The sequence below is a fragment of the Schistocerca serialis genome, chromosome 4 (genome assembly GCF_023864345.2).
Source record: "Schistocerca serialis cubense isolate TAMUIC-IGC-003099 chromosome 4, iqSchSeri2.2, whole genome shotgun sequence".
NCBI lineage: Eukaryota > Metazoa > Arthropoda > Insecta > Orthoptera > Acrididae > Schistocerca > Schistocerca serialis.
The window spans coordinates 693,268,572-693,293,703 of NC_064641.1; the positions used below are offsets into that span (position 1 = coordinate 693,268,572).

Sequence of the window (25,132 nt, forward strand, 5' to 3'; positions counted from 1 at the left end):
TTTTCTTATTTTATTATGAGGATAATTTCTCCCTGTGTAGACGGGCGCCAACAAAATATTTTCACATTCTGATGAGAATGTTGGGTTTTGAAATTTCATTCGAAGGCCCTGCCGCAGTGAAAAACGCCTTTGTTTTAATGAATGACACACCAATTCGTGTATCATATCATTGGCACCCTCTTGCTTACTTCACGATAATACAAAACGAGTTGCCCTCCACTCATTTTTTTCTATGTCCTCCAACAATACTATCTGTTGAGGGTTGCACGTCGCACAGCAGTATTCTAGGAGAGAGCGGACAAACTTAGTGTAAGCAGTCTCTTCAGTAGACCTGTTACATTTTCAAGGTGTTCAGGCAATAAGTCACAGTTTTCGGTTTGCTTTACATACAAAATTATATATGTGATTGTTCGAAATTAAATTAATCGTAATTGTAATCGCCAAGTGTTTAGTTGAACTGACACACTTTAGATTTGTGTGATTTATCGTGTAAGTGAAATTTAGCAGATTCCTTTTTAGTACTCACGAGGATGATATATACTTTTCATTATTTATAGTCAACTGGCACTGTTTTCACCATAGAGATATCTTATTTAAATCATTTTGCAACCAGGTGGTGAATGACAGCATCATCTGCAAACAATCTAAGAGGGCTTCTGATATTGTCTCCTAAATCGGTTATGTAGACGAGGAACAACAGAGAGCCTGTAACACTTCCTTGGAGAACGTCAGATATTACTTTTGCTGAAAGAAATTTAGGAACCAGCCACTTTTATATAGTTTTATTTACGGCACGATGTGAGAAGTCTATTATGAGAACTGAAGGTAGGCGAAACCCATAAACGCATGCGTGTTATCAATCGTACTAACGATAATGAGTCCACAATTTGTAGGTGCACACCTGATTTGGATGAATTGAGTTTGGGAACACCTAGGTCAGCCGTAATAAAGTGTCTGAGGACGTTGCGTGTCGACTGCGTGATATCTTCGAGACTCCGCCTGGAGTAATAGCCAGAGGGGCGTTATTTACAGCACCAATTTCCGATGGAGTTATGCCGCCGCCTGGCTCTAACTCAGGCTGCTCTCTCGCGGACGTACGCCCAGTCTTAAATACTTGTCGTCTCGTTTATGGCTCGTAACTCACCAGAGCAGACGACTACAATGGTGACTAAGCGCTCCATACCGCTTGTGACGTCGTTCCAGGCGTAGTCCCGAGTGCGCTTGGTTTGGTACTTCCGCTCTAATTCTTTCTGGTTTATTATTAGAAATTCGTCATTTGTTACAGTCAGATAACACACTGCGCACAGAGTTTATTAGTGTGTACTAATCCTCTTACTAAACAATATCACTAAAAAGATGTTGATCGTATCAGTTTAGTCACAGGAGAATGTCCAGCGTCGCGAAAGTTGTAGATTTACTTGAGTCAAATTGTGCGTGGTTAGGTAACAAGCCTTAACACATTCCGAAGACAACTTCAGACCTAACCTCGTCTATAATGGTCGTTTGAATATGCTCAAATTTCCGTAAATAACAGCAGCTGAGTGGAGGAACAACAATATTGCCAAGACTGAAGTCTATCTCCATTACTCACAAAAAAAATTGCAAAGGTAGTTGCAATAAGTGCAGTTTAAAAGGATCTTATACGAGTAGAATGACCTCCAGTATATTAACATAACTGGGTGAGTGAAGCAAAACTACACTTTCAACAGACTATTACAAGGTCATAAATTTTTCCGTTTCAAAAAATTTTTTTGTCAACTCATATTATCGGGTGAAAGAACACATTTCTAAACCAAAGTTGAAAAAAGAAACGTTCAAAGAGTCCATGAAATGGTTTGTCTTAAATGAGGAATCAAATAGATCGAAGAAATATTTGGCCCGTCTTTGAAAGATGCTCGAAATGATTAAAGTAAATGAAGTTGGACCGTCTACATCATTCACCAGACAAATATCCTCTAGTACCCTCTTTAAAAATTGGCACCTCATTCGCTGCATATGATTTCGAGCATCATTCAAAAGTGTGTCAAATGTTTTTCTAATCTGTTTTGTTTCTTACTTCTAGACAAATCATGTCACAAAACGTTTGATCGTTTTCTCTATTTTTAATTTTTTTAAACTTGTATTTAAATATTCCAACGATGTAACTTTTTATGGGCAAAATACGTAGGCCTTCAAGAAATGAACTTTTTCGTACTACATTTACATAGATAGCAGCACCTATTCGTGAAACATTTGAAATTTCCCACAAATCACAAAGTTTTTCTTAATTACCCGTGAGTAATTTCATTGCAATGCTTTTTTTTTTTTTTTTTTTTTTTTTTTTTTTGCAAAAGCAGACATCACGATGGTCAATTTGATACCTCATTTGTCCATTTCCAATGCTTTGCTCTGCTATGAAAGTTCGAACAAAACTTTTCCCTCAAATAACTTACTTTCTTCTTAATTGCTCTCATAACTTTCAAGTATTTAAAATTTGTTGTAAACTAGACCTCACGATGGTCAGTGTGATTTGTCCATTTCCACTCCTCGCTTGACTATAAAAATGCAGACAAAATGCATTATCTGATTTTATCTCAATAATTAAGTTTTGTTTATTACAATGAATACTTACTTCTCGGACTGGGAATAAAAGTTCGGTCAAATATTGATTGTGTAATTTCTAGCGAGTTTTGTTTTCGAGCCGCTTATACATTTGGTCAAAAAGTAAGTGTGACGGAAAATGCTATGAACGAACCACAAACAACGGAAATATCAGTGTAAAACAACAGTTCTTACTCATTTATGTTTCATCAGATTATAACTAGAATAGCATTTCTTATTTCGAACGGCATTTTCATTCATAAGTCAGAAGTGCTAGTTCAGCAATAGAAATATAACATCATAATCTGCTTCTGCATATTTTACAGCGCTTTGGCTGAGGGCAATACCGTGCCATACCGCAGGGCCACCTAAGTTCGCAGAGCTGAATATTTATGTAATATACTTTAAAGTTTTAAACATGTGCTGCGAAAAATAATAGCATTACGTCTGCCATACAATAACTTCAATGTCGAAAATTACTCCAGAATAGTAGAATATTTTAGTAGCTTGTGGTGATTTTACGTTAACATGTATTTTATAAAAGCTATGCAGCATGGCTTAAAGAGAATTATTTCTAAACCTTGTATGCTATATTAATGTAAAGCTTTTTTCAAAAATCTGTATCTTTGTGTGAACATAATGTAGAATATCTAGAATGCTTGGTCTGCTTTCGCAGTGGGTCCAATGTCACTAATCTCACTAGGAAAAACAAATAAATAAATAAAAGCATAATGAAAAAAATAAGTGTAGAACTATGAAAGCACTCTAGTGACAATACGAGGGCATATCTAACAAAAATAATTCAAGAAATTGGGAAACAAAGCCACTGCCAAGTGAATGGACGTCTGAGTTAATACATCCCCTACATAAAAAAGGAGATAAAAAAGATCCTAACAATTATACAGGAATCTTCCTCTTGCAGTAACCTATAAGACCCTGACGGAGGTACTTTTCAACAAAACTGAAAGAATACTTGATCCACAGTTAGGGGATATCAAACAGGGTTCAGAGAGAATAGATCATGTGTAGAACAAGTCACATACTTAAAGCATGTCTTAGAAATTAGGAAAAGCATATCCTTGAAATATAAGGTAACATTTGTAGATTTTGAAACGGCGTGCGATTCTATTGATAGAAATATATTATTCAACATTTTAAGAGAGTTTCGACTAGATAACAAAACAAGGAAAATAATTAAAGCAATTTCAACCAGCACAACATCAAAGGTACAATTAATGAGATAATTGTTACACATTTTGAAAAATATATCTTGAGTAAGACAAAGAGACGGTTTATCGCTCCTACTTTCTAACTATGCATAGAGAAAGCGTTTATACATTGGAGGAAGGTAATAAATACCAAGGGTATACAACTATGAAGGAAGGCAAACTTGATCGCTGTAGCCTGCAGATGACAAGTCACTTATCACAGACTGTTTTCGAAGTGCAGAAGAAAGAATCACAGAATTAGAACGTCAAGCAGTAAAAGTAGGTTAGAAGTATCACTTGGAAAAAAAATTCCAGACAAACACCAGTAATGCACCTCAAAAGCTTAAAGTAAATAACAACCAAAAATCTAAAGTACACTGTTTTAAGTATCTTGGAGAATGGGTTGTTGTTGTTGTTCTTGTGGTCTTCAGTCCAGAGACTGGTTTGATGCAGCTCTCCATGCTATTATATCTTGTGCAAGGTTCTTCATCTCCCAGTACCTACTGCAACCTACATCGTTCCGAATCTGTTTAGTATATTCATCTCTTGGTCTCCCTCTACGATTTTTACCTTCCACGCTGCCCTCCAATACTAAATTGGTGATCCCTTGATGCCCCAGAATATGCCCTACCAACCGGTCCCTTCTTCCAGTCAAGTTTTGCCACAAATTTCTCTTCTCTCCAATTCTATTCAATACCTCCTCATTAGTTATGTGATCTACCCATCTAATCTTCAGCATTCTTCTGTAGCACCACATTTCGAAAGCTTCTATTCTCTTCTTGTCTAAACTATTTATCGTCCATGTTTCACTTGCATACATGACTACACTCCATACAAATACTTTCAGAAACAACTTCCTGACACTTAAATCTATACTCGATGTTAACAAATTCCTCTTCTTCAGAAACGCTTTCCTTGCACATTGCCAGTCTACATTTTATATCCTCTCTACTTTGACCATCATCAGTTATTCTGCTCCCCAAATAGCAAAACTCATTTAATACTTTAAGCGTCTCATTTCCTAATCTAATTCCCGCAGCATGACCCGATTTAATTCGACTACGTTCCATTATTCTCGTTTTGCTTTTGTTGATATTCATCTTATATTCTCCATTCAAGACACTGTCAGTTCCGTTCAACTGCTCTTCCAAGTCCTTTGCTGTCTCTGACAGAATCACAATGTCATCGGCGAACCTCGAAGTTTTAACTTCCTCTCCATGGATTTTAATTCCAGCTCCGAATTTTTCTTTTGTTTCCTTTACTGCTTGCTGAATATACAGATTGAATAACATCGGGGATAGGCTACAACCCTGTCTCACTTCCTTCCCAACCACTGCTTCCCTTACATGCCCCTGGACTCTTATAACTGCTATCTGGAGAATGGATATGAAACAAAATAAGGGAAAATAAAGTAAGAGAGACTAGAATACATAAAATACAAAGAGCCACACATATACTACAGTATCTTTATCCGCGAACCAAAAACTGAAACACTATGAAACAGTGGTCACACTAGGAATATTCTGTGCACTAGAACATCTTAAACTGATTACAAAGGGAGAGCTAAAGAACTGGAAGAAGACTCCTAAGAAATGTACTAATGAGAAAAAGATTAATATTCTGTGGACGTACATGCAGGATTAAAAAAGGCAGAGTACGCAAACAGATCTTTGGCTTACTAAACAATTACAAATCTAAAATAAGATGTCTGAGAGACTTAGGAAGATGCGGAAAATGTAGAAGTCGACCTGGACACAATAAGAAATAGAAAACTTTTAAAGAAGAAGTGGAAGAAAGAAGACGCTAGAAGAGAAGGAACAAGAATGAAGTGTGGACCCAAAGGAAACTGCAGTTGAAACAAGAGAAGCCCAAACACTGTTACTACATCGTAACCATATTTTATTAAGTGGAAATTTAAGTTATAAGGAACAAAGAGCGTTCAGTCTGAAGTAACAGACTGGGAATCTATAGAAGGGTTGCAGCTGATCTTTGGTTAGAAGAGCAGTGAACGAAGTCAGTGCTAGGTGCGGTACTCACCCCCAGGACGGAATCGTCGCACTTGTCGGCAGCCACGGACGGGTCCCCGAAGATTCGCAGCTCCTGGACGACGCCCTGCACAACAAACAGCCGCAGCAGCGCGTGAGCAATGGTCGTCATGGCGGGAGCTCAGCACAGGAGGAAGCTGCGCCTAGGCCTGCCTAGTCTGCCACTCACGGACTTCCGCGCTTATCCGCCTGCTTAGCTCCGCGGCTGATAGCAGAGCCCTTTCAAAATTCTCGACAGCAAGTGATATTGGAAAACGGTCGTTGGTCGTTAATACTCGGCGGACCATTGTTTCAGGATGAAGGAAACGAGCTGGTGGTCCTACTGGCACCGAAAATACTCTGCTGTCAATTAAAATTTCAACACCATGAAGGTGTACTACAACTACATCTACATTTATACTCCGCAAGCCACCCAATGGTGTGTGGCGGAGGGCACTTTACGTGCCACTGTCATTACCTCCCTTTCCTGTTCCAGTCGCGTATGGTGCGCGGGAAGAACGACTGGCGGAAAGCCTCCGTGCGCGCTCGAATCTCTCTAATTTTATTTTCGTGATCTCCTCCGGAGGTATAAGAAGGGGGAAGCAATATATTCGATACCTCATCCAGAAACGCACCCTCTCGAAACCTGGACAGCAAGCTACACCGCGATGTAGAGCGCCTCTCTTGCAGAGTCTGCCACTTGAGTTTTCTAAACATCTCCGTAACGCTATCACGCTTACCAAATAACCTTGTGACGAAACGCGCCGCTCTTCTTTGGATCTTATCTATCTCCTCTGTCAACCCGATCTGGTACGGATCCCACACTGATGGTCAATACTCAAGTATAGGTCGAACGAGTGTTTTGTAAGATATCTCCTCTGTTGATGGACTACATTTTCTAAGGACTCTCCCAATGAATCTCAACCTGGCACCCGTCTTACCAACAATTAATTTTATATGATCATTCCACTCCAAATTGTTCCGTACGCATACTACCAGGTATTTTACAGAAGTAACTGCTACCAGTGTTTGTTCCGCTATCATATAATCAAACAATAAAGGCTCCTTTTTCTATGTATTCGCAATACATTACATTTGTCTATGTTCAGGGTCAGTTACCACTCCCTGCACCAAGTGCCTATCCGTTGCAGATCTTCCTGCATCTCACTGTAATTTTCTAATGCTGCAACTTCTCTGTATACTACAGCATCATCCGCAAAAAGCCGCGTGGAACTTCCGACACTATCTACCAGGTCATTTATACAGTATATATTGTGAAAAGCAATGGTCCCACAACACTCCCCTGTGGCACGCCGGAGGTTACTTTAACTTCTATAGACGCCTCTCCATTGAGAACAAGATGCTGTGTTCTGTTTTCTAAAAAATCTCCTATCCAGCCACACAGCTGGTCTGATATTCCGTAGGCTCTTTATCAGGCGACAGTGCGGAACTGTATCGAACGCCTTCCGGAAATCAAGGAAACTGGCATCTACCTGGGAGCCTGTATCTAATTTTTTTGGGTCTCATGAACAAATAAAGGGAGTTGGGTCTCACACGATCGCTGTTTCCGGAATCCATGTAGATTCCTACAGAGTAGATTCTGAGTTTCCAGGAATGATATGATACGCGAGCAAAAAACATGTTCTAAAATTCTACAACAGATCGATGACAGAAATATAGGTCTATAGTTTTGCGCATCTGCTCGACGACCCTTCTTGAAAACTGGGAATACCTGTGCTCTTTTCCAATCATTTGGAGCCTTCCGTTCCTCTACAGACTTGCGGTACACGGCTGTTAGAAGAGGGGCAAGTTCTTTCGCGTACCCTGTGTAGAATCGAATTGGTATCCCGTCAGGGACAGGTCCAGTGGACTTTCCTCTATTGAGTGATTACAGTTGCTGTTCTATTCCTTGGACACTTATTTCGATGTCAGCCATTTTTTCGTTAGTGCGAGGATTTGGAGAAGGAACTGCAGTGCGGTCTTCCTCTGTGAAACAGCTTTGGAAAAAGGTGTTTAGTACCTCAGCTTTACGCGTGTCATTCTCTGTTTCAATGCCATCATCACATCCCAGAGTGTCTGGAAACCGACCTCGCTCAGGCCGGTCTGAACTCAGATCATGTAAGAATTTAAAGGTCGATCCACTTACTCATTTAACGTAAGACCAGAACTTCCAAGGATTTTCTGTCAAATCGGTACATAGAATTTTACTTTCGAATTCACATCCATGGATGTGATAGTCATAAGCTCTTCAGCGCAACCATCAAAGTGGATAAAAGGATACCTATACAGGGTGAACATTAATAAAATCGAAAAACTGCAAGGATGGCTTCCTGACTGGAAATGGAGGAAAAAAGCCTTTGAACAAGTGTGCAGAAATGCATAGATCGCGCTGGCGAATGAAATTTCCTCTGACCACGTGCCGTGTGTTCCTTGTGTTTTTCAGGCTATGCGATTGACGCAGCGTGCTGTAAGCAGCAGAATGCTCCGGTATTCGCGTCGTGAACAAGCCGAGACGGTGTCTGTGTACGGCCAAGCAGATGGAAACGGTCGAAAGGCAGAACCAGGTTCTCCAAATCTGGTGTACGCACAGTCCGCTGCCTCCCTGCACGTTCGCCTGTCTGAAAGGACCCATGATCACACAAACGCCCAAAAAGGGTTTGAAATGTTGTGTGATGTGTCTGCATCTACATATACGTTTACATGGATACACTGAAAATCACATTTAAATGCCTGGCAGAGGGTTCATCGAACCACCTTCACAATTCTCTATTATTCCAATCTCGTACAGCGCGCGCAAAGAATGAACACCTGTATTTTTCTGTACGAGCTCTGATTTCCCTCATTTTATCGTGGTGATCGTTTCTCCCTATGTAGGTCGGTGTCAACAAAATATTTTCGATTCGGAGGAGAAAGTTGGTGTTTGGAATCCGCATGGTTGTAAAGCATCGTGCAGCCACGTCTCGGTCCCTGAGTCAACAGATGGGGACGTTTGCAAGACAACAACCATCTGCACGAACAGTTCGCCGACGTTTGCAGCAGGACGGACTATCAGCTCGGAGACCATGGCTGCTGTTACTCTTGACGCTGCATCACAGACAGGAGCGCCTGCGATGTTGTACTCAACGATTCTGTCGCAACTAAAAACGCCTTTCTCTTAATGATGTCCATCCCAAATCCTGTATCATATCACTCGCTCCCATATTTCGTGATAATACAAAACGTTCTGCCCTTCTTTGAACTTTTTCGATGTAGTCTGTCATTCCTATCTGGTAAGGATTCCACGCCGCGCAGCAGTATTCTAAAAGAGGACGGACAAGCGCAGTTTAGGCAGTCTCCTTAGTAGTTTTATTACATTTTCTAAGTGTCCTGCCAATAAAACGCAGTCTTTGGTTAGCTTTCCCCACAACATTTTCTGTATTTAGTTGAATTTACGCCCTTTAGATTTGACTGATTTATCGTTTAACCGAAGTTTAACGGATTCCTTTTAGCACTCATGTGGATGACCTCACACTTGTCGTTATTTCGGGTCAACTGACAATTTTTGCATCATTCAGATATCTTTTCCAAATCGTTTTGCAATTTGTTTTCATCTTCTGATGACTTTATTATTCAATAAACGGCGGCTTCATCTACAAACAACCTATGGCGGGTGCTTAGATTGTCTCCCAAATCGTTCATATAGATAAAGACTATAACACTACCTTGGGGAAGGCCAGAAATCACTTCTGTTTTACTCGATGACTTTCCATCAATAACTACGAACTGTGACCTCTCTGACATGAAATCACGAATCCAGTCACATAACTGAGACGATATTCCATAAGCATGCAATTTCACTACAAGCCGCTTGTGTGGTACAGTGTCAAAAGCCTTCCGGAAATCCAGAAATACGGAATCGATCTGAAGTCCCTTGTCAATAGCACTCAACACTTCATGCGAATAAACAGCTAGTTGTGTTTCACAAGAACAATGTCTTCTAAATCCATGTTGACTGTGTGTCAAAATGTTCAAATTTGTGTGTATTTCTAAGGGACCAAACTGCTTAGGTCATCAGTCCCTAGACTTACACACTACTTAAACTAACTTATGCGAAGAACGACAAACACATCCTTGCCCGAGGGAGGACTCGAACTTCCGATGGAAGGGGCCGCGCAGTCCGTGACATGACGCCTCAACCACGCGGACACTCCGCTCGGCGACTGTGTGTCCATAGACCGTTTTCTTCGAGGTAATTCATAATGTTCGAACACAATATATGTTCAAGAATCCTGCTAGATATCGACATTAATGATATGGGCCTGTAATTTAGTGGATTACTCCTACTACCTTTCTTGAATATTGGTGTGACCTGTGCAACTTTCCAGTCTTCGGGTACGGATCTTTCGTCGAGCGAACGGATGTATATGATTGTTAAGTATGGAGCTAAGCATCAGCATACTCTGAAAGGAACCTAATTGGTATACAGTCTGCACCAGAAGACTTGCTTTTCGTAAGTGATTTAAGTTGCTTCACTACTCTGATGATATTTACTTCTACGTTACTGATGTTGCCGTCTGTTCTTGCTTCGAATTCTGGAATATTTACTTCGTCTTCTTTTGTGAAGGCATTTGGTAAGGCTGTGATTAGTAACTCTGTTTTGGCAGCACTGTCTTCGCTAGTATCGTCGTTGCTACCGCACAGAGATGGCATTGATTGTTTCTTGCCGCTAACATACTTCACATACGACGAGAATCTCTTTGGATTTTCTGCCAGGTTTCGAGACAAAGTTTCGTTGTGGAAACTATTATAAGCATCTCTCATTGAAGCCCGCGCTAAATTTGGAGCTTCTGTAAAAGATCGGTGTCTGTGTGGGTTTTTCTGTTGGTATAGCCGTGCTGACTCTCGACCTTTTCCATCTGCCTGACGGTACACAAACACCATCTCGGCTTGTTCCCGAGATGAATACCGGACCATTCTGCTGCATACAGCACGCAGCATGCAACACACAAGAAACGTACGACCCGTGGTCAGAGAAACTGATATTCGTCAGCGCCATCTACCATGGCGACGATACATTTTCGGAGACACATTCATAGGACTTCTTTCATCCATTTCAAGTCTGAAATCTGTCCCTGTAGCTTGTCAGCTTTATGAATGTATAGTGGGTAATTTTACTAAATCGCAACAAACTACAAGTTACGATTCCTGAGAGAATAAGGAAAAAATAGGTCATATGGACAATTGACGTAAATGCGTTCCAAGGGCGGTACAGAACACTTGAAAGTGGAGATAAAAGATCCTTGACCGTGAACCCAATTTCAGCACTAGACAGGTGGTTCACCAGCACGGGCTAAACCAGTCGGGCGTGTGGAACATTCTCTATGGCAACTGCCACTATAGGTGTCACTTAGAGCTCGTACATGCCATATTACCCGCGGATTGCCTCCGTGGCGACCGTTTCGTATCTGGTTTGTCGCAAGGGCCATCACGGTGCTGGGATATCTATCGTGCATCCTATTCGTAGCCGAGGCTACCTTTGCGAGGGGCGGTATCGTCAACCTTCACCTACCTGTGGGCTACGGAGAATCCTCATGATATGGTGACAGCGAACCATCAGAACCGGTTCAGCCTCAGTGTGTGGGCGGGGATTACTGACGAGTATCTCCCGGCACCAGTCATCCTACCATAACGCCTCACAGGCGAAGTGTATCTACACTTCCCGCGTGTGAAGCTGTCTCCACTACTTTGGAGGTCCGAAGAGTGATGTGGCTACTACATGATGGTGCTCCAGCTGACTTCTCTTACGGCTGTGGAGCTAAGACGCTAGTACGGACATAACTTTCCCACTTGCCTGGTACCCTCTCATATGTTCTTGCTATTCGTTGTAATCTGCACAGACAAGGACCTTTTATCTTCACCTCCAAGTGGCTGTACCTGCTTTGGAATACATTTCCGCCCCTGTGTTGATTTTATTCCTTTTACGCTCAGGAATCGTTTCCTGCAGTTTGTCTCCAGTTAGCAAAATCATCCTCTATATTCTATTGATAAGGAAAGATCACACAATAGGTTTTCCATGCAGAAACCACATTTGAATATTGTTTGTTTGTTCGAATAGCGTATTATGCTTCGCGTAATAAAGCGGAACGTCTTCCAGCGAAGTTAAGAGCTCCATAGAAACAGGCCCGTTGTTTATCGAGATTGCGGTGTATGGTTCAGCGATACCGTTGTTTACTTTCGTCAGAATCCCACGACTGTCAAGCTAATTTACAGGGTCATTCGTTTTAAATGGTAGAAAAGTAGAAAGTTGTATTTATTAAGTTAATGTATACTATATGACTGAGCAATTTTCTGTAATGTACGTGTAAATGATGGGAGTTAAAAATGACTAACAGTGCTTTGGGAGGCAAGCCAACACAACATAGTTCACAGCGCGAACACCAGGTGTTGTATATATAGCACAACTTAGTGCACTCAATGTGTCTCGACTGTTAAATGAAAATGGTCGTTACGCCCTTACAACGCGCTCAGGCTAAACGTTTCGTATGGTATGCGAAGTTTTTGACTGTCGTATAGACCCAGATAACTTTCAAACGTCAGTAAGTCATCGTTCCATGCCTTTTTAGCGGAGGAGACTGTTCATGCCGTCAGTTACCTTGAAATGAGCAAGCAGTATGTGGTTCCTCAGTTACAGAAAAATGGGATACTGGACACCATTATCAACAGGACCGCGCTCTACGATATTAAGCTGTAATAATGGGGGAACAATTAAATAAGATGTTCAGCTATCGCTGGTGTGGCAGTGTTGGGCCTATTCCATGGCCTCCTAATATTGTAAACACCTACAGATTTACTGGATAAGGCTACGTCAAGTCAAAAGTGTATGAACAAACACCACAAAATCCGGGGAACTACGGAGGCTGATTGCAGCGGGCTCTCAGCAAATCTCTATAGCGATAGTACACGCCAAGTGGCGCAACACGAACATTTATGGCATTCGCAATGGCTAAAAGCAATAAAATTGCATAATTTCTTGTATATAGCGTTTTACTTTTCTGACATCTTAAACGGATCACACTATAGAATCGATGCCATGCAGAATTCCAACGATCTCGCGTGACTAGCGCCCGATAGGGCTGACATATTGTTCGCTGTGCCTTGTAGGATCGTACAAATATGTCACGTACCTTGAAACATGAAACGGGCTTGTTTGCAGCAAGACATGGAGATGCGACTATTTGGGGTTCTCGAAGTGGCACCAGAGGGAGGTTTGCCTACAGCGGTGCGACCTACGACAATACTGGACACAGGAACGGGAATCTTTTCAGAAGTCCTGGTTCTGGGTGCAGCACCGCTATGGATGTATCTGTGTATGGAGGTTTCGAGAGGAACGAACGTTGCCAGCTTGTATTCGTCACCGTCATACATACTCGGGACCTGGCATGGTGGTATAGCGTGCTATTGAGTACACAACAGGTAACGATAATTTGTACTTGCTCTGTCTTCGGCGTCTCCGTGATTTTATCTCTTAACAAGACAGAATGTCGACTGTTCTGTCCCGATCTAGCTCTATACACAGGATATGAAGAGGCCATCTTCATATAGTTAAGGCTAACCGGCCACTGACCTCCTTCTTCTGTGCTGGATGCACACGCATTGCCCGAACTCTTACGGGACTCAGATTGTCTGCCGCGAGTAATGAGTGTAACGGGCAGGGGCACTACGAATAAAGTGTGTGGACATTAAGTTGGGAATGTGGGTCTCACGGGCAGCGTGCAAGGAATAAATCCCTGCAGTCGCACTATCCTCTGTTCCCTCGGTGGTTCAGATAGATAGAGCAGGGGGTCCCGGGTTCGAGTCCCGGTCGGGGCACACATTTTCAACCGACCCCGTTGATGTATATCAACGCCTGTCGACAGCTTAGGGTCTTGATTTAACTATCATTTCTCTACACAGGATGTCCGACTGTTGCCCTGGTCATCCCCACGCACTGAATACAAATGATCGTGCGTTACCGAGAGTCTCGCATACCATCACTTATCAGCCACTATGATTAATGAAATCGAGCACAAAGGAGCATGGAATGCTGTCACCCAAGCTGTGTTAGACTCGATGCCCACTCGGATTGGACCGAATATTGTTGCCTGAGGATTGAGCTCTCAGTACGAGATTTCGCACCTTGTAAAACTCCAAATCGCCTACGAATTTAGTCATGTAATCTTCCTAATCCCCTTTCGTCCATCCAGATTTACATTTTTAATGGCTCTCTTAAAACATTTAGGGTTTTGACGGGATGATCATATGTGCACCGCTCGTGGTGTCCTCCGAAGAACGTGGTCCCACGTCAAAGTTGGCACATCGCGACGAAACCACAAGTAAACACAGTCGCTGCCAGACATAGCGACGAGTGAGAGACGTCAGCATAGGGACGCCATCATGAGTTCCGCATGCTACTGCTACAGAATGCTTATTTACGTCAATGTGGAGTGCCTCTCGGTGTAGTCAGGAATCATCGCCGAAGACATTAGCATCCCCTCACTACAGAGCCAGCAGCGTGAGACCTGTATTAGATAGAACTAATCAGAAAATTCATAGTCTGCTGCACTTTGAGAACAGAGACTAGTTTTGTGCACCACATCAACTGATAAGATAGTATATAGTGACAGTAAGAAATACGCACGATATTCCAGTGGAAATGGATTGTTTCAAAGTTCAGCACGAGGGGCTTTCAATGAGTGTTGCAATATACTTTTCCTCTCTCCCAGTTTCGGCTGAAAAAATGTCAGGGTTTGTTGTGTGACAACGTGGAATATTCCCGCTTCAGCTCCCATACTTCATGAAGTTCCAATAGGTGGCAGCTCCAGATATTTGTAATGGAGGTGCGCTCCAAGAATGTAGCTATCACTGAGTTTTTTTCTTTCTTTTGCGCAAAACCAGAGCATCTCAGATATTCATAGGCGCCTGCAGAATGTCTACAGAGGCCTGGCAGTGAACAAAAGCACGGTGAGTCGTTGGGTGAGGCGCCTATAATTATCGCAACAGGGTCTCGCAAACCTGTCCGATCTCCCGTGTGTCGGCCGGCCGCGCAGGGCTGTGACTCCTGCAATGTTGGAATGTGCGGACACTCTCATTCGAGGTGATCCACGGATCACAATTAAGCATCTCGCTGCACAACTGGACGTCTCTGCTGGTAGTTCTGGCACGCTCGTCCATCAGCTGGAGTGCTCGAAAGTGTGCGCCCACAGGGTTCCTCGCCGCCAATCAGAAGACCATAAAGAGCAACGAAGGACCATCTAAGCGGAATTGCTTGCGTGCCACGAGGCTGATCGTGACAATTGTTTGTCGAATATTGTTACTGGCGATGAAACAAGGGTTCATCACTTCTAACCGGAAACCGTAACCGAAAACATCCATGGAGTGGCGCCACATCACCTCTGCCCCGAATAAAAAGTTCAAAGCGGCGCCCTCCAGTGGTAAAGTCATGGCGATGGTCTTCTGGGACTATGAAGGGTTTATTCTGTTTGATAACCTCCAACACGTTGCAACGATCAACTCGGGAGTTTATACACGACCCTCAGGAAACTGAAGAAGCGACTTCAGAGTCTTCGTAGCCACAAAAATGCGAACGAACTCTTCCTTCGACATGACAACTCGAGTTCTCACACAAGTTTGTGCAACAGAGAGGAGCTCACAAAACTTCATTGTACTGTTCGTCCTCATCCACCCTACAGCCTGGATCTCGCATCTTTCGACTTCCGTCTGTTTGGCCCAATGAGGGATGAACTTCACGTGAAGCAGTACATGAATGATGGGAACGTTGTTGATGCAGCAAGACCTTCGTTCCGACTTCGTAGTGTGGTAACATGTGGGCATGCAGGCCCTCGCATTGAACACAGATTGTGTTGAAAAACGGAGTGGGAAATAACCTGGTGTACTGCAATTTTGAATAAAACAAAGCTGCTTTCAGAAAAAAGTGTGTTGCGTTACTTACTGAACGCCACTCGCAGTATTCAGTGATAGTAACAAATACACAGCCATTCCTGTCGACATGGACGATTTCAAAGTTAAGTATTTCACCCGGTTCAAGCTGTAATTAAGTGATCCAATTTTGTGTGAGTGGTCGTATCAACTCGGCGTCCCCCATATCTAAGAAGCTAGGTGCCGACAGGTGTTATTTCGTCCGGCACAACACATCTGAAGATGTCCAGCGCTGTTTTGGACGAAACATCAGAAAAGAAAAAGTGTCATGGACCAAGACCACACAACCCGGAATTTTAACCAACTGCTTTGACCGAACGCTACTTTTAAGCGGGACACGGCGGAATTCCTTCTCCTCGCACAATTCGAGCTTGTGCTGCGTCCGTAATAACCTCGTCGTCGAGCGGACGGGAAGCTCTGATCTTTCCTCTTTCCTTGAACAGTGGTTCAGGAACATAAAGCGTGCACTATGGTTGATACAGAGCGTAGTCACTGAGAGCATCTCATTGTCTTTGTGAATAGCGCTTCTGTTCGCGGAACTACGCCCGCACTCTGCGCTACGGATATTTCTCAGACCGGCAGTTTCTCTTCCGCTATTCTACACAGTACTGCGACAACGATACACATTAGGAATATACCAAGTGAGCCAAAAACAAGGAAAAAAATAAAATTAGAACATTTCCATAATACGGTAAAAAACATACAAAGTGAAAAGATAATAATTTAGGAAGAATAGGCTGTAGCACGATCTTTTCATATCAGTTCTTGAAGGGACTTTAAATTTTTGTAACAATGAAAAACATATTGACCAAAGGTCAGGATAGCTTATATTTTGTATAGCAACGTATCACAGTTTACAACTGAGTGCGCTTTCACATCCATTAGGTGAAAAACGGACTTCGTGTGTCCAGAGGACATTTCAAAAGTAGTCCACATTATTTTACCTTTGTATCGGGCACAAACTCTAGTTTGAGAACATGTGGCACAACCTCCAAAACCACTACATCGCAGCTATTAGTAAAAATGTAGCAATTCCTATTTATTCTAATCTTAACGGAAACGTGTCCATCCTACAACAACTACGAGACTCTCAGTAGTTTAGAATTACTAGCGTTCCACTTTACCGTTTAATTTTCTGTGCCTGGTACACAAGAAGCCTTCATGGACACCACAGTTTATCAGTTTTTCTCTGCAATTCGCCGAGCCATTGCAGTAGTGACAGTACGTTACTTACATACCATCAAACAGTTTATGTTTCATACTGTTACAGAAAAATTTTAGAATGAGATACGTTTTTCGTTGACTGTGCTCTACAGCTCTGAAAAACTTTACATTTATAGCACTGTAAGTTGATGTTTAAATTATTATATTTCTTTATTTTTTTAAAGAATAATTTAAAAAGCATCTTACAGCGCTATATAATGTCATTTCTAAAACGAGAGTACTTATAGGACACCAATAGCACCTTTGATAGTCTAATGCCAAGTTACGTTATTATTGCCACCAGATAATGTTTCAATCAATATCCGTCCGTAAACAGGGCATCAGATGGACAGTGACCGAACCACAAGATTTGGCAGGTTACCTGCCGTTTTCTCCTCATCTACAACTACGTGATCACTCTGCTATTCACAATAAAGTGCCTGGCAGAGGGTTCAATGAACCACCTTCAAGCTGTCTCTCTGCCGTTCCACTCTCGAACGGCACGCGGAAAAACGAGAACTTAAATTTTTCTGTGCGAGCCCTGATTTCTCTTATTTTATCGTGATGATCATTTCTCCCTTCATAGCAATCTTTCAGATATTCACATAAAGTGACTAAGGGGAACTGCAAGAAACTTACATCTCAATGGCTGAGCTAGTTATCGTATTTGAACGCGTCCTTACAGAACCAGATTCCATTGTTTAATGATCTTCTGTTTGTTTTTATGTTTCAGATTAACGGACTACCTAACTCATTTACCAGCTGCTACTTCCGGGTCTATGTGATACGATGACAACGATCAAGATTTTGCATGGAAAGAGATCTTCTGGACCTCAAGTAAACGGCACTTAGCTAAACACGTTAAGTAAGATTAGTGTGATTAATGTTACAGAAGAGTGACATCTAAAAGTGAAGAGAAAGAGTGGACACAAACTTGTAAGTGTATAGCGGGCAAGTAAATAGGCATTGTAGGCGGCTTGGAAACGCGAGCACTCACCACCAAATGCAGCGTCAGCGCAGCTTCCTCCTCGATTACACAAGGTCGATCAAAGGAACAAACACTCACAGATAAAAGCTGCTTTACACTAGAACAAAATAAACATTTTACAGTTCAGTTAATTTCTCAAGCTATTACGCTCATCATAATTATTCCATGTGTTCTACAAAACCGTCACATAGTTTACTCATTTTAGTTATTTACTTCCTGTAACGTATTTTCCGTTTAAGTTCATTACCGTCTGTTACCATTTGATTGCTTTCATATAATTGTCATTGTACTGGAATTAGTATTACAACTGAGTACAAAGTATCGATTCGAGTGACTGTGAGATTAAGATCTTTTCTAAATCGTAATGCTGTTAAAGATCAATTTCAAACCATATTGTAAAGCTACTGAGTATCGAGCATCTAGTAGAGATTGCTAACTGTGCACATCAGAATCTTAGTCTGTCACTGCCCTTTTTCCCTTCCATTGTTCCTTTAGCTGGCCAGGTTGCCTATTCTTGGATGCCGTATCAGGTGTCTCATTAACCTGTCAGTTATTGTGGTAAGAGTCTTCCACAGACTTCTTTCCAAGCTAATTCTTTTCACTACTTGTTCACTTCGTACTTTACCTGTCCACTTAATTTTTAATATTCTACTATAGCAACACATCCCAATGACTACTGTTTCTCCTTCTGCGTATTTCCGATGGTCCCTCTCTCACATCCACTCAGTGCAGTGCTCTACTGTCTTGACGTACACTTCCAGAAACTTTTTCCTCAGTTCCCTATCAATATCTGATATCTTCTTCTTTCTGGCCTTTATCCCGTGTATTCACGGGGTTGCAATGTTACTTTGGACTTGGCAATGTTAGTGGCAGGGAGTCGCCAGATACCCTTCCCGTCACCACCCCTTCCTCAGCGGGACGCAATTTGTGTATCCATCTGTCTGCGTTTAGCGTTATCCCATGTGAAAGTGGGAGAACGTTTCTGAAATGTCCGCTAATCGTGTTACTGGGGCGGGGCGTGGCTACCAGTCCATTATCCACGTAATGGTATGTGGGAAACTGTCTAAATACCACAACCAGGCTGGCTTGCACACCGAATCTTGTCGTTAATCCTCCAGGCGGATTCGATCCGGCGTTGGGGCGCCTCCCCAAATCCCGGAAGCGTCGTGCTAAAGCGTGCAGTTACCCGAGCGGTTCATGTCAATATCTGATATGCGACCTGCTATTGAAGAAAGTTCTCTTCGTCTGTTCAGACCCACTTCTTATATCGAATCTCACATAATATAAATCCTTTCACTATGCATTTTAACCCCACTACCGAAATTTACTCCCTTCATTGCTTCTTCGATACAAACATTGAGCATTAGAGGAGCCTTACGCCCGTTTTAATCTGACTACTCTCTCGGCACTTTTCTCTTCGCCTTCGTTATTATTATTCCTTCTTGGTTCTTCCATAATTGTGTGTTACCCACCTTTCTTAAAGTGAATACCTGTTTTCGTGGGGATTTAAAACATGTTGCACGACTTTACATTGTCAAACGTTTTTCCTGGACGACAAATGCTATGAAAATTTCTTGATGTTTCTTCAGTCATGCTTGCATATACTGCTGGAGCTTCCTATACCTTTCCTAAGGTCAAACTGATCGTCGTATAGGTGATCCTCAATTTTATTTTCCAGTCTTCTATGAAAATATCTTACCAGAAGATAATACAGTTACAGAGACGTCAGATATGGTGTTTTCAAATAGTATAGTTGCCACTGCGGAATAGATAAAATACATAATCAAGGACGCTTAGTAGGCATACATACGTAGGGTGTAAGGTGTTTCAAAGTCTGTGCGACAAACATGTAGGGGTGATAGATGATGTCATAGGAAACAAGTTTTGTTACAGACAAAGTATTCGGCGACGCTTCCTGTCGACCTTAGGTATGTCTAGTAATTGATTATGCCCATAAAAGGCATCAGGGCATAGATACGCTCGTATGCAATGTGTGTCGTCTATAAGCCAGTAATATGCCCCATGTGAAAGGCTATAGGCCGAGCTTATGAAACATCTTTCTCCACTTAGAGACACTCAGTCTGAAGGTTTTATTGTTAAAAATCACCCAATAAAATTACTGTGCTATGTAGTATGCAAGTGTGGCATACCTGGCTAGTCGGCTGTTACAGTTCGATTAGATGCCGTGGTCCCAAGGCCGGCGAATTCAATACAATGACGCCTGGCGTCGCCGGAAACCTCAGAGAACGATTTGCCTCCAAGAAATGTTGTTTCCCATTATGCGATCTGTCACCGCTAGATGTTTGTCGGAAAGACTTTCAAATGCCCTGTGTATACTTTAAACTATTGAACCTGTTTTTGTTGTGGTCTTCAGTCCTGAGACTGGTTTAATGCAGCTCTCCATGCTACTCTATCCTGTGCAAGCTGCTTCATCTCCCAGTACGTACTGCAGCCTACATCCTTCTGAATCTGCTTAGTGTATTCATCTCTTGGTCTCCCTCTACGATTTTTACCCTCCACGCTGCCCTCCAATACTAAACTGGTGATCCCTTGATGCCTCAGAACATATCCTACCAACCGATCCATTCTTCTAGTCAAGTTGTGCCACAAACTCCTCTTCTCCCCAGTTCTATTCAATACCTCCTCATTAGTTATGTGATCTTCCCATCTAATCTTCAGCATTCTTCTGTAGCACCACATTTCGAAAGCTTCTATTCTCTTCTTGACCAAACTATTTATTGTCCATGTTTCACTTCCATAGATGGCTACACTCCATACAAATACTTTCAGAAACGACTTCGTGACACTTAAATCTATACTCGATGTTAACAAATTTCTCTTCTTCAGAAACGCTTTCCTTGCCATTGCTAGTCTACATTTTATATCCTCTCTACTTCGACCATCATCAGTTATTTTGCTCCCCAAACAGCAAAACTCCTTTACTAATTTAAGTGTCTCATTTCCTAATCTAATTCCCTCAGCATCACCCGAGTTAACTCGACTACATTCCATTATCCTCGTTTTGCTTTTGTTCATGTTCATCTTATATCCTCCTTTCAAGACATTGTCCATTCCGTTCAACTGCTCTTTCAAGTTCTTTGCTGTCTCTGATAGAATTACAATGTCGTCGGCGAACCTTAAAGTTTTTATTTCTACTCCATGAATTTTAAAACCTACTCCGAATTTGTCTTTTGTTTCCTTTACTGCTTACTCAATATACTGATTGAATAACATCGGCGAGAGGCTACAACCTTGTCTCACTCCCTTCCCAACCACTGCTTCCCTTTCATGCCCCTCGACTCTTATAGCTGCCATCTGTTTTCTGTACAAATTGTAAATAGCCTTTCGCTCCCTGTATGTTACCCCTGCCACCTTGAGAATTTGAAAGAGAGTATTCCAGTCAACATTGTCAAAAGCTTTCTCTAAATCTACAAATGCTAGAAACGTAGGTTTGCTTTTTCTTAATCTAGCTTCTAAGATAAGTCGTAGGGTCGGTATTGCCTCACGTGTTCCAACATTTCTATGGAATCCAAACTGATCTTCCCCGAGCTCAGCTTCTACCACTTTTTCCATTCATCTGTAAAAAATTCGCGTTAGTATTTTGTAGCCGTGGTTTATTAAACTGATAGTTCGGTAATTTTCACCTATGTCATCACCTGCTTTCTTTGGGATTCGAATTATTATATTCTTCTTGTAGTCTGAGGGTATTTCGTCTGTCTCGCCTGTCTCAAAAATGAGTCAATAGGTCAAATATCTTGAAGAAATCATACTGCTATACTAGCTGTCATTTGTTGCATTTAAGTGTCCCTCTACTTGGCATTCACTATTGTGCTATTTTGACTATGTAGCCGTTTCTCAAACTGTTACGTAGTACAATCCATCGAATGGACGTATTTGAGTTACAGTAAAAGTGTTCTTCAAATCACAGAATGTTAAAAATTGTAGGGGGCCTGGTCAGTTAAGAGTGTAAACTGTACTGACTACCACAGTGAAATCTCACAGCCTGTAAGAAACATGGGATGTTGACAACTTAGGTATTGATGTACCGGGTGATCAAAAAGTCAGTATAAATTTGAAAACTGAATAAATCACGGAATAATGTATACGGAGAGGTACAAATTGACACACATGCTTGGAATGACATGGGGTTTTATTAGAACCAAAAAAATACAAATGTTCAAAAAATTTCCTACAGATGGCGCTTCATCTGATCAGAATTGCAATAATTAGCATAACAAAGTAAGACAAAGCAAAGATGATGTTCTTTACAGGAAATGCTCAATATGTCCACCGTCATTCCTCAACAATAGCTGTAGTCGAGGAATAATGTTGTGAACAGCACTGTAAACCATGTCCGGACTAATGGTGAGGCATTGGCGTCGGATGTTGTCTTTCAGCACCCCTAGAGATGTCGGTTGATCACGATACACTTGTGACTTCAGGTAACCCCAAAGCCAATAATCGCACGGACTGAGGTCTGGGGACCTGTGAGGCCAAGCATGACGTAAGTGGCGGCTGAGCACACGATCACCACCAAACGACGCGTGCAAGAGATCTTTCACGCGTCTAGCAATATGGGACGTTTTTTTGGTTCTAATAAAACCCCATGTCAGCCCAAGCATATGCGTCAATGTTTACCTCTCTATCTACATTATTCCGTGGTTTATTAAGTTTTCAAATTTATACTGACTTTTTGATCACCCGGTACATTGGCGTTACCCTCTTACCACTTCCAAGTGGCAGATCGTTACAATATTTTACCGTTGTGTCACCTGAGGAACACGTCAGCTGGAATCCAAATATGTACTGTATATCTGATGTGTTATAGCACTCTGTTACTTGAAAATGGGTACATAGCTGACACTACACTACAGTGACTGCAAAGCATTTGGTTGTTTTAACAAACCCAACAACAGCCAGTGTGGTAGGATGATTTCATTTACAAGTTTGTGGTAGCTGTAAAACCTTATTGAAGTTTGAAAGAAAAGTTTCATTTTGATTTTGACAGAGTGAGCCGTCTTCATTTTTCTTGTAGTTTGTAGTAGAGATGGTGAAGTAAAGGAAGGGGCCAGTGGAGTGCCACCAGAAGTGTGTCGCTGGCGACGAAGCGGCTCCGCTCCGCCAGAACTGTCACTGCTCCACTACTGCCAGGGCGGGTGACTCACCGTGAAGGCCTTGGGCCCTCCGATTCGCAGCGTGGAGCCCTGGGGCAGGGGCAGCGGCCCTCCCGCGCCGCCGGCCGCCACGGGCTCGCCGTGCTGCTTGCAGTTGAGGAAGAGCGTCACGTTGCCCGGAGCGACGCGGAACGCCAGCCTGGACCAGCGCTGCCCCAGCGCCGGCACCAGGAAGCTGGCCGCCTCCTCGCCGTCCCGCTCGATGGTCACGCGAGACTGGTCCCCCTCCGCCGGCCCGATCTGCACAACAGCGACGCACAGACGCTAGCATATGGCACTACGCATGAAATACAGACTCTCCATAAATGTTTACCATCATTCAAAGATTACATATTAATTTTATACTGAAGCACAAAAAAATTGGTATAGGCACGCATACTCAAATGTAGAGATATGTAAAAAGGCAGAATACGGCGCTGCGGTCGGCAACACCTGTATAAGACAACAAGCGTCTGGTGCAGTTATTAGATCGGTAACTGCTGCTACAATGGCAGGTTATCAAGTTTTAAGTGCGTTTGAACGTGGTGTTGTAGTCGGAGCACGAGCGATGGGACACAGCATCTCCGAGGTAACGATGAAGTGGGGATTTCCCCATACGACCATTTCACGAGTGTGCCATGAATATCAGGAAGCCGGTAAAACATCAAATCTCCGACATCGTTGCGGCCGGAAAAAGATACTGTAAGAACAGGACAAAAGACGGCTGAAGAGAATCGGTCAACGTGACAGAAGTGCAGTCCTTCCGCAAACTGCTGGGGCATCAACAAGTGTCAGCGTGCAAAGTAGTCAACGAAACATCATCGATATGGGCTTTCGGAGACGAAGGCCCACTCGTGTACACTTGATGACTGCATGACACAAAGCCTTACGCCTCTCCTGGGCCCATCAACACCGACATCAGGCTATTGATGACGGGAAACATGTTGCCTGGTCGGACGAGTTTCTTTTCAGATTGTATCGAGTGGATGGACGTGTACGGGTATGAAGACAACCTCATGAATTCATGGAATCTGCTTGTCAGCAGGGCACTGTTCAAGTTGGTAGAGACTCTGTAATGGTGTTGGGTGTGTACAGTTGGAGTGAAATGGGACCTCTGATAGTCTAGATACGACTCTGATAGGAAACTTGTACACAAGCATCCTGTCTGATCACCTGCATCCATTCATGTCCATTGTGCATTCCGACGGACTTTGGCAATTCCAGCAGGACAATGCGATACCCCACACGTCCAGAATTGCTACAGAGTGGCTCCAGGAACACTCTTCCGAGTTTAAACACTTCTGCTGGCCACCAAACTCCCCAGACATGAACATTATTGAGCATATCTGTGGTGCCTTGCAACGTGCTGTACTGAAGAAATGTCCACCGCCTCGTACTCTTACAGATTTATGGACAGCCCTGCAGGTTTCATGTTGTCAGTTCCGCCCAGCACTATTCCAGACATTAGTCGAGTCCATGTCACGTAGTGTTGAGGCTCTTCTGCGTCTACTAGGGAACCCATCAAGTTTCTGCACAGTTGTGTCTCATTCAACACTTTCCCCACAAGGAGTGCTGCGTGAGCTGTATCATAAAAATGGCTCCCGCCCTCCCCATCTCTCCACCACCAACACAAGGGTCACTGTATTGAGTGGCTAGCAGAACCAAAATCACCGATTACTGTGCAGTGAAACTTTGTGTCCAATTATGGAAAGAAAGCACCTGAATACGAGTTAACCAGAACATGGATGGAACCCTTTTTAGCTACGGTGTCAGTGCAAACGGACAAGCAGCGACTGACCATCTGTTTCGGAGGATATGTAGGTAGTTCAAACCGCATTCACAGAAATCGATTAGACAAGCTTCATGGGAGCTTCATGTGCCAAATACTACAACGCATAAAGTGGTTCGTAACTGTCTTAAACTGTATGCGTACAATGTCCACATTGTTCAAGCATTACAACCAGATGATGGCCCAAAACGTGAACAATTTGCAGTCGACATGTTTACCCTTTGGATGAGGAC

General features: G+C 42.7%; 1 protein-coding gene across 2 annotated transcripts in view; it reads right to left on the reverse strand.

Annotated features, from left to right (window-relative positions):
• LOC126473196 (collagen alpha-1(XVIII) chain-like) overlaps positions 1–25,132 on the reverse strand; it is a 646,928-nt gene that overhangs the window by 190,315 nt on the left and 431,481 nt on the right. For both annotated transcript variants that reach the window (XM_050100092.1, XM_050100091.1), the window contains exons 5-6: positions 23,123–23,371; positions 5,826–5,900 (exon numbers count right to left, since the gene is read on the reverse strand). In XM_050100092.1, coding sequence (XP_049956049.1) covers positions 5,826–5,900; positions 23,123–23,371 — 324 coding nt within the window. The remainder of the gene's footprint in view (positions 1–5,825; positions 5,901–23,122; positions 23,372–25,132) is intronic.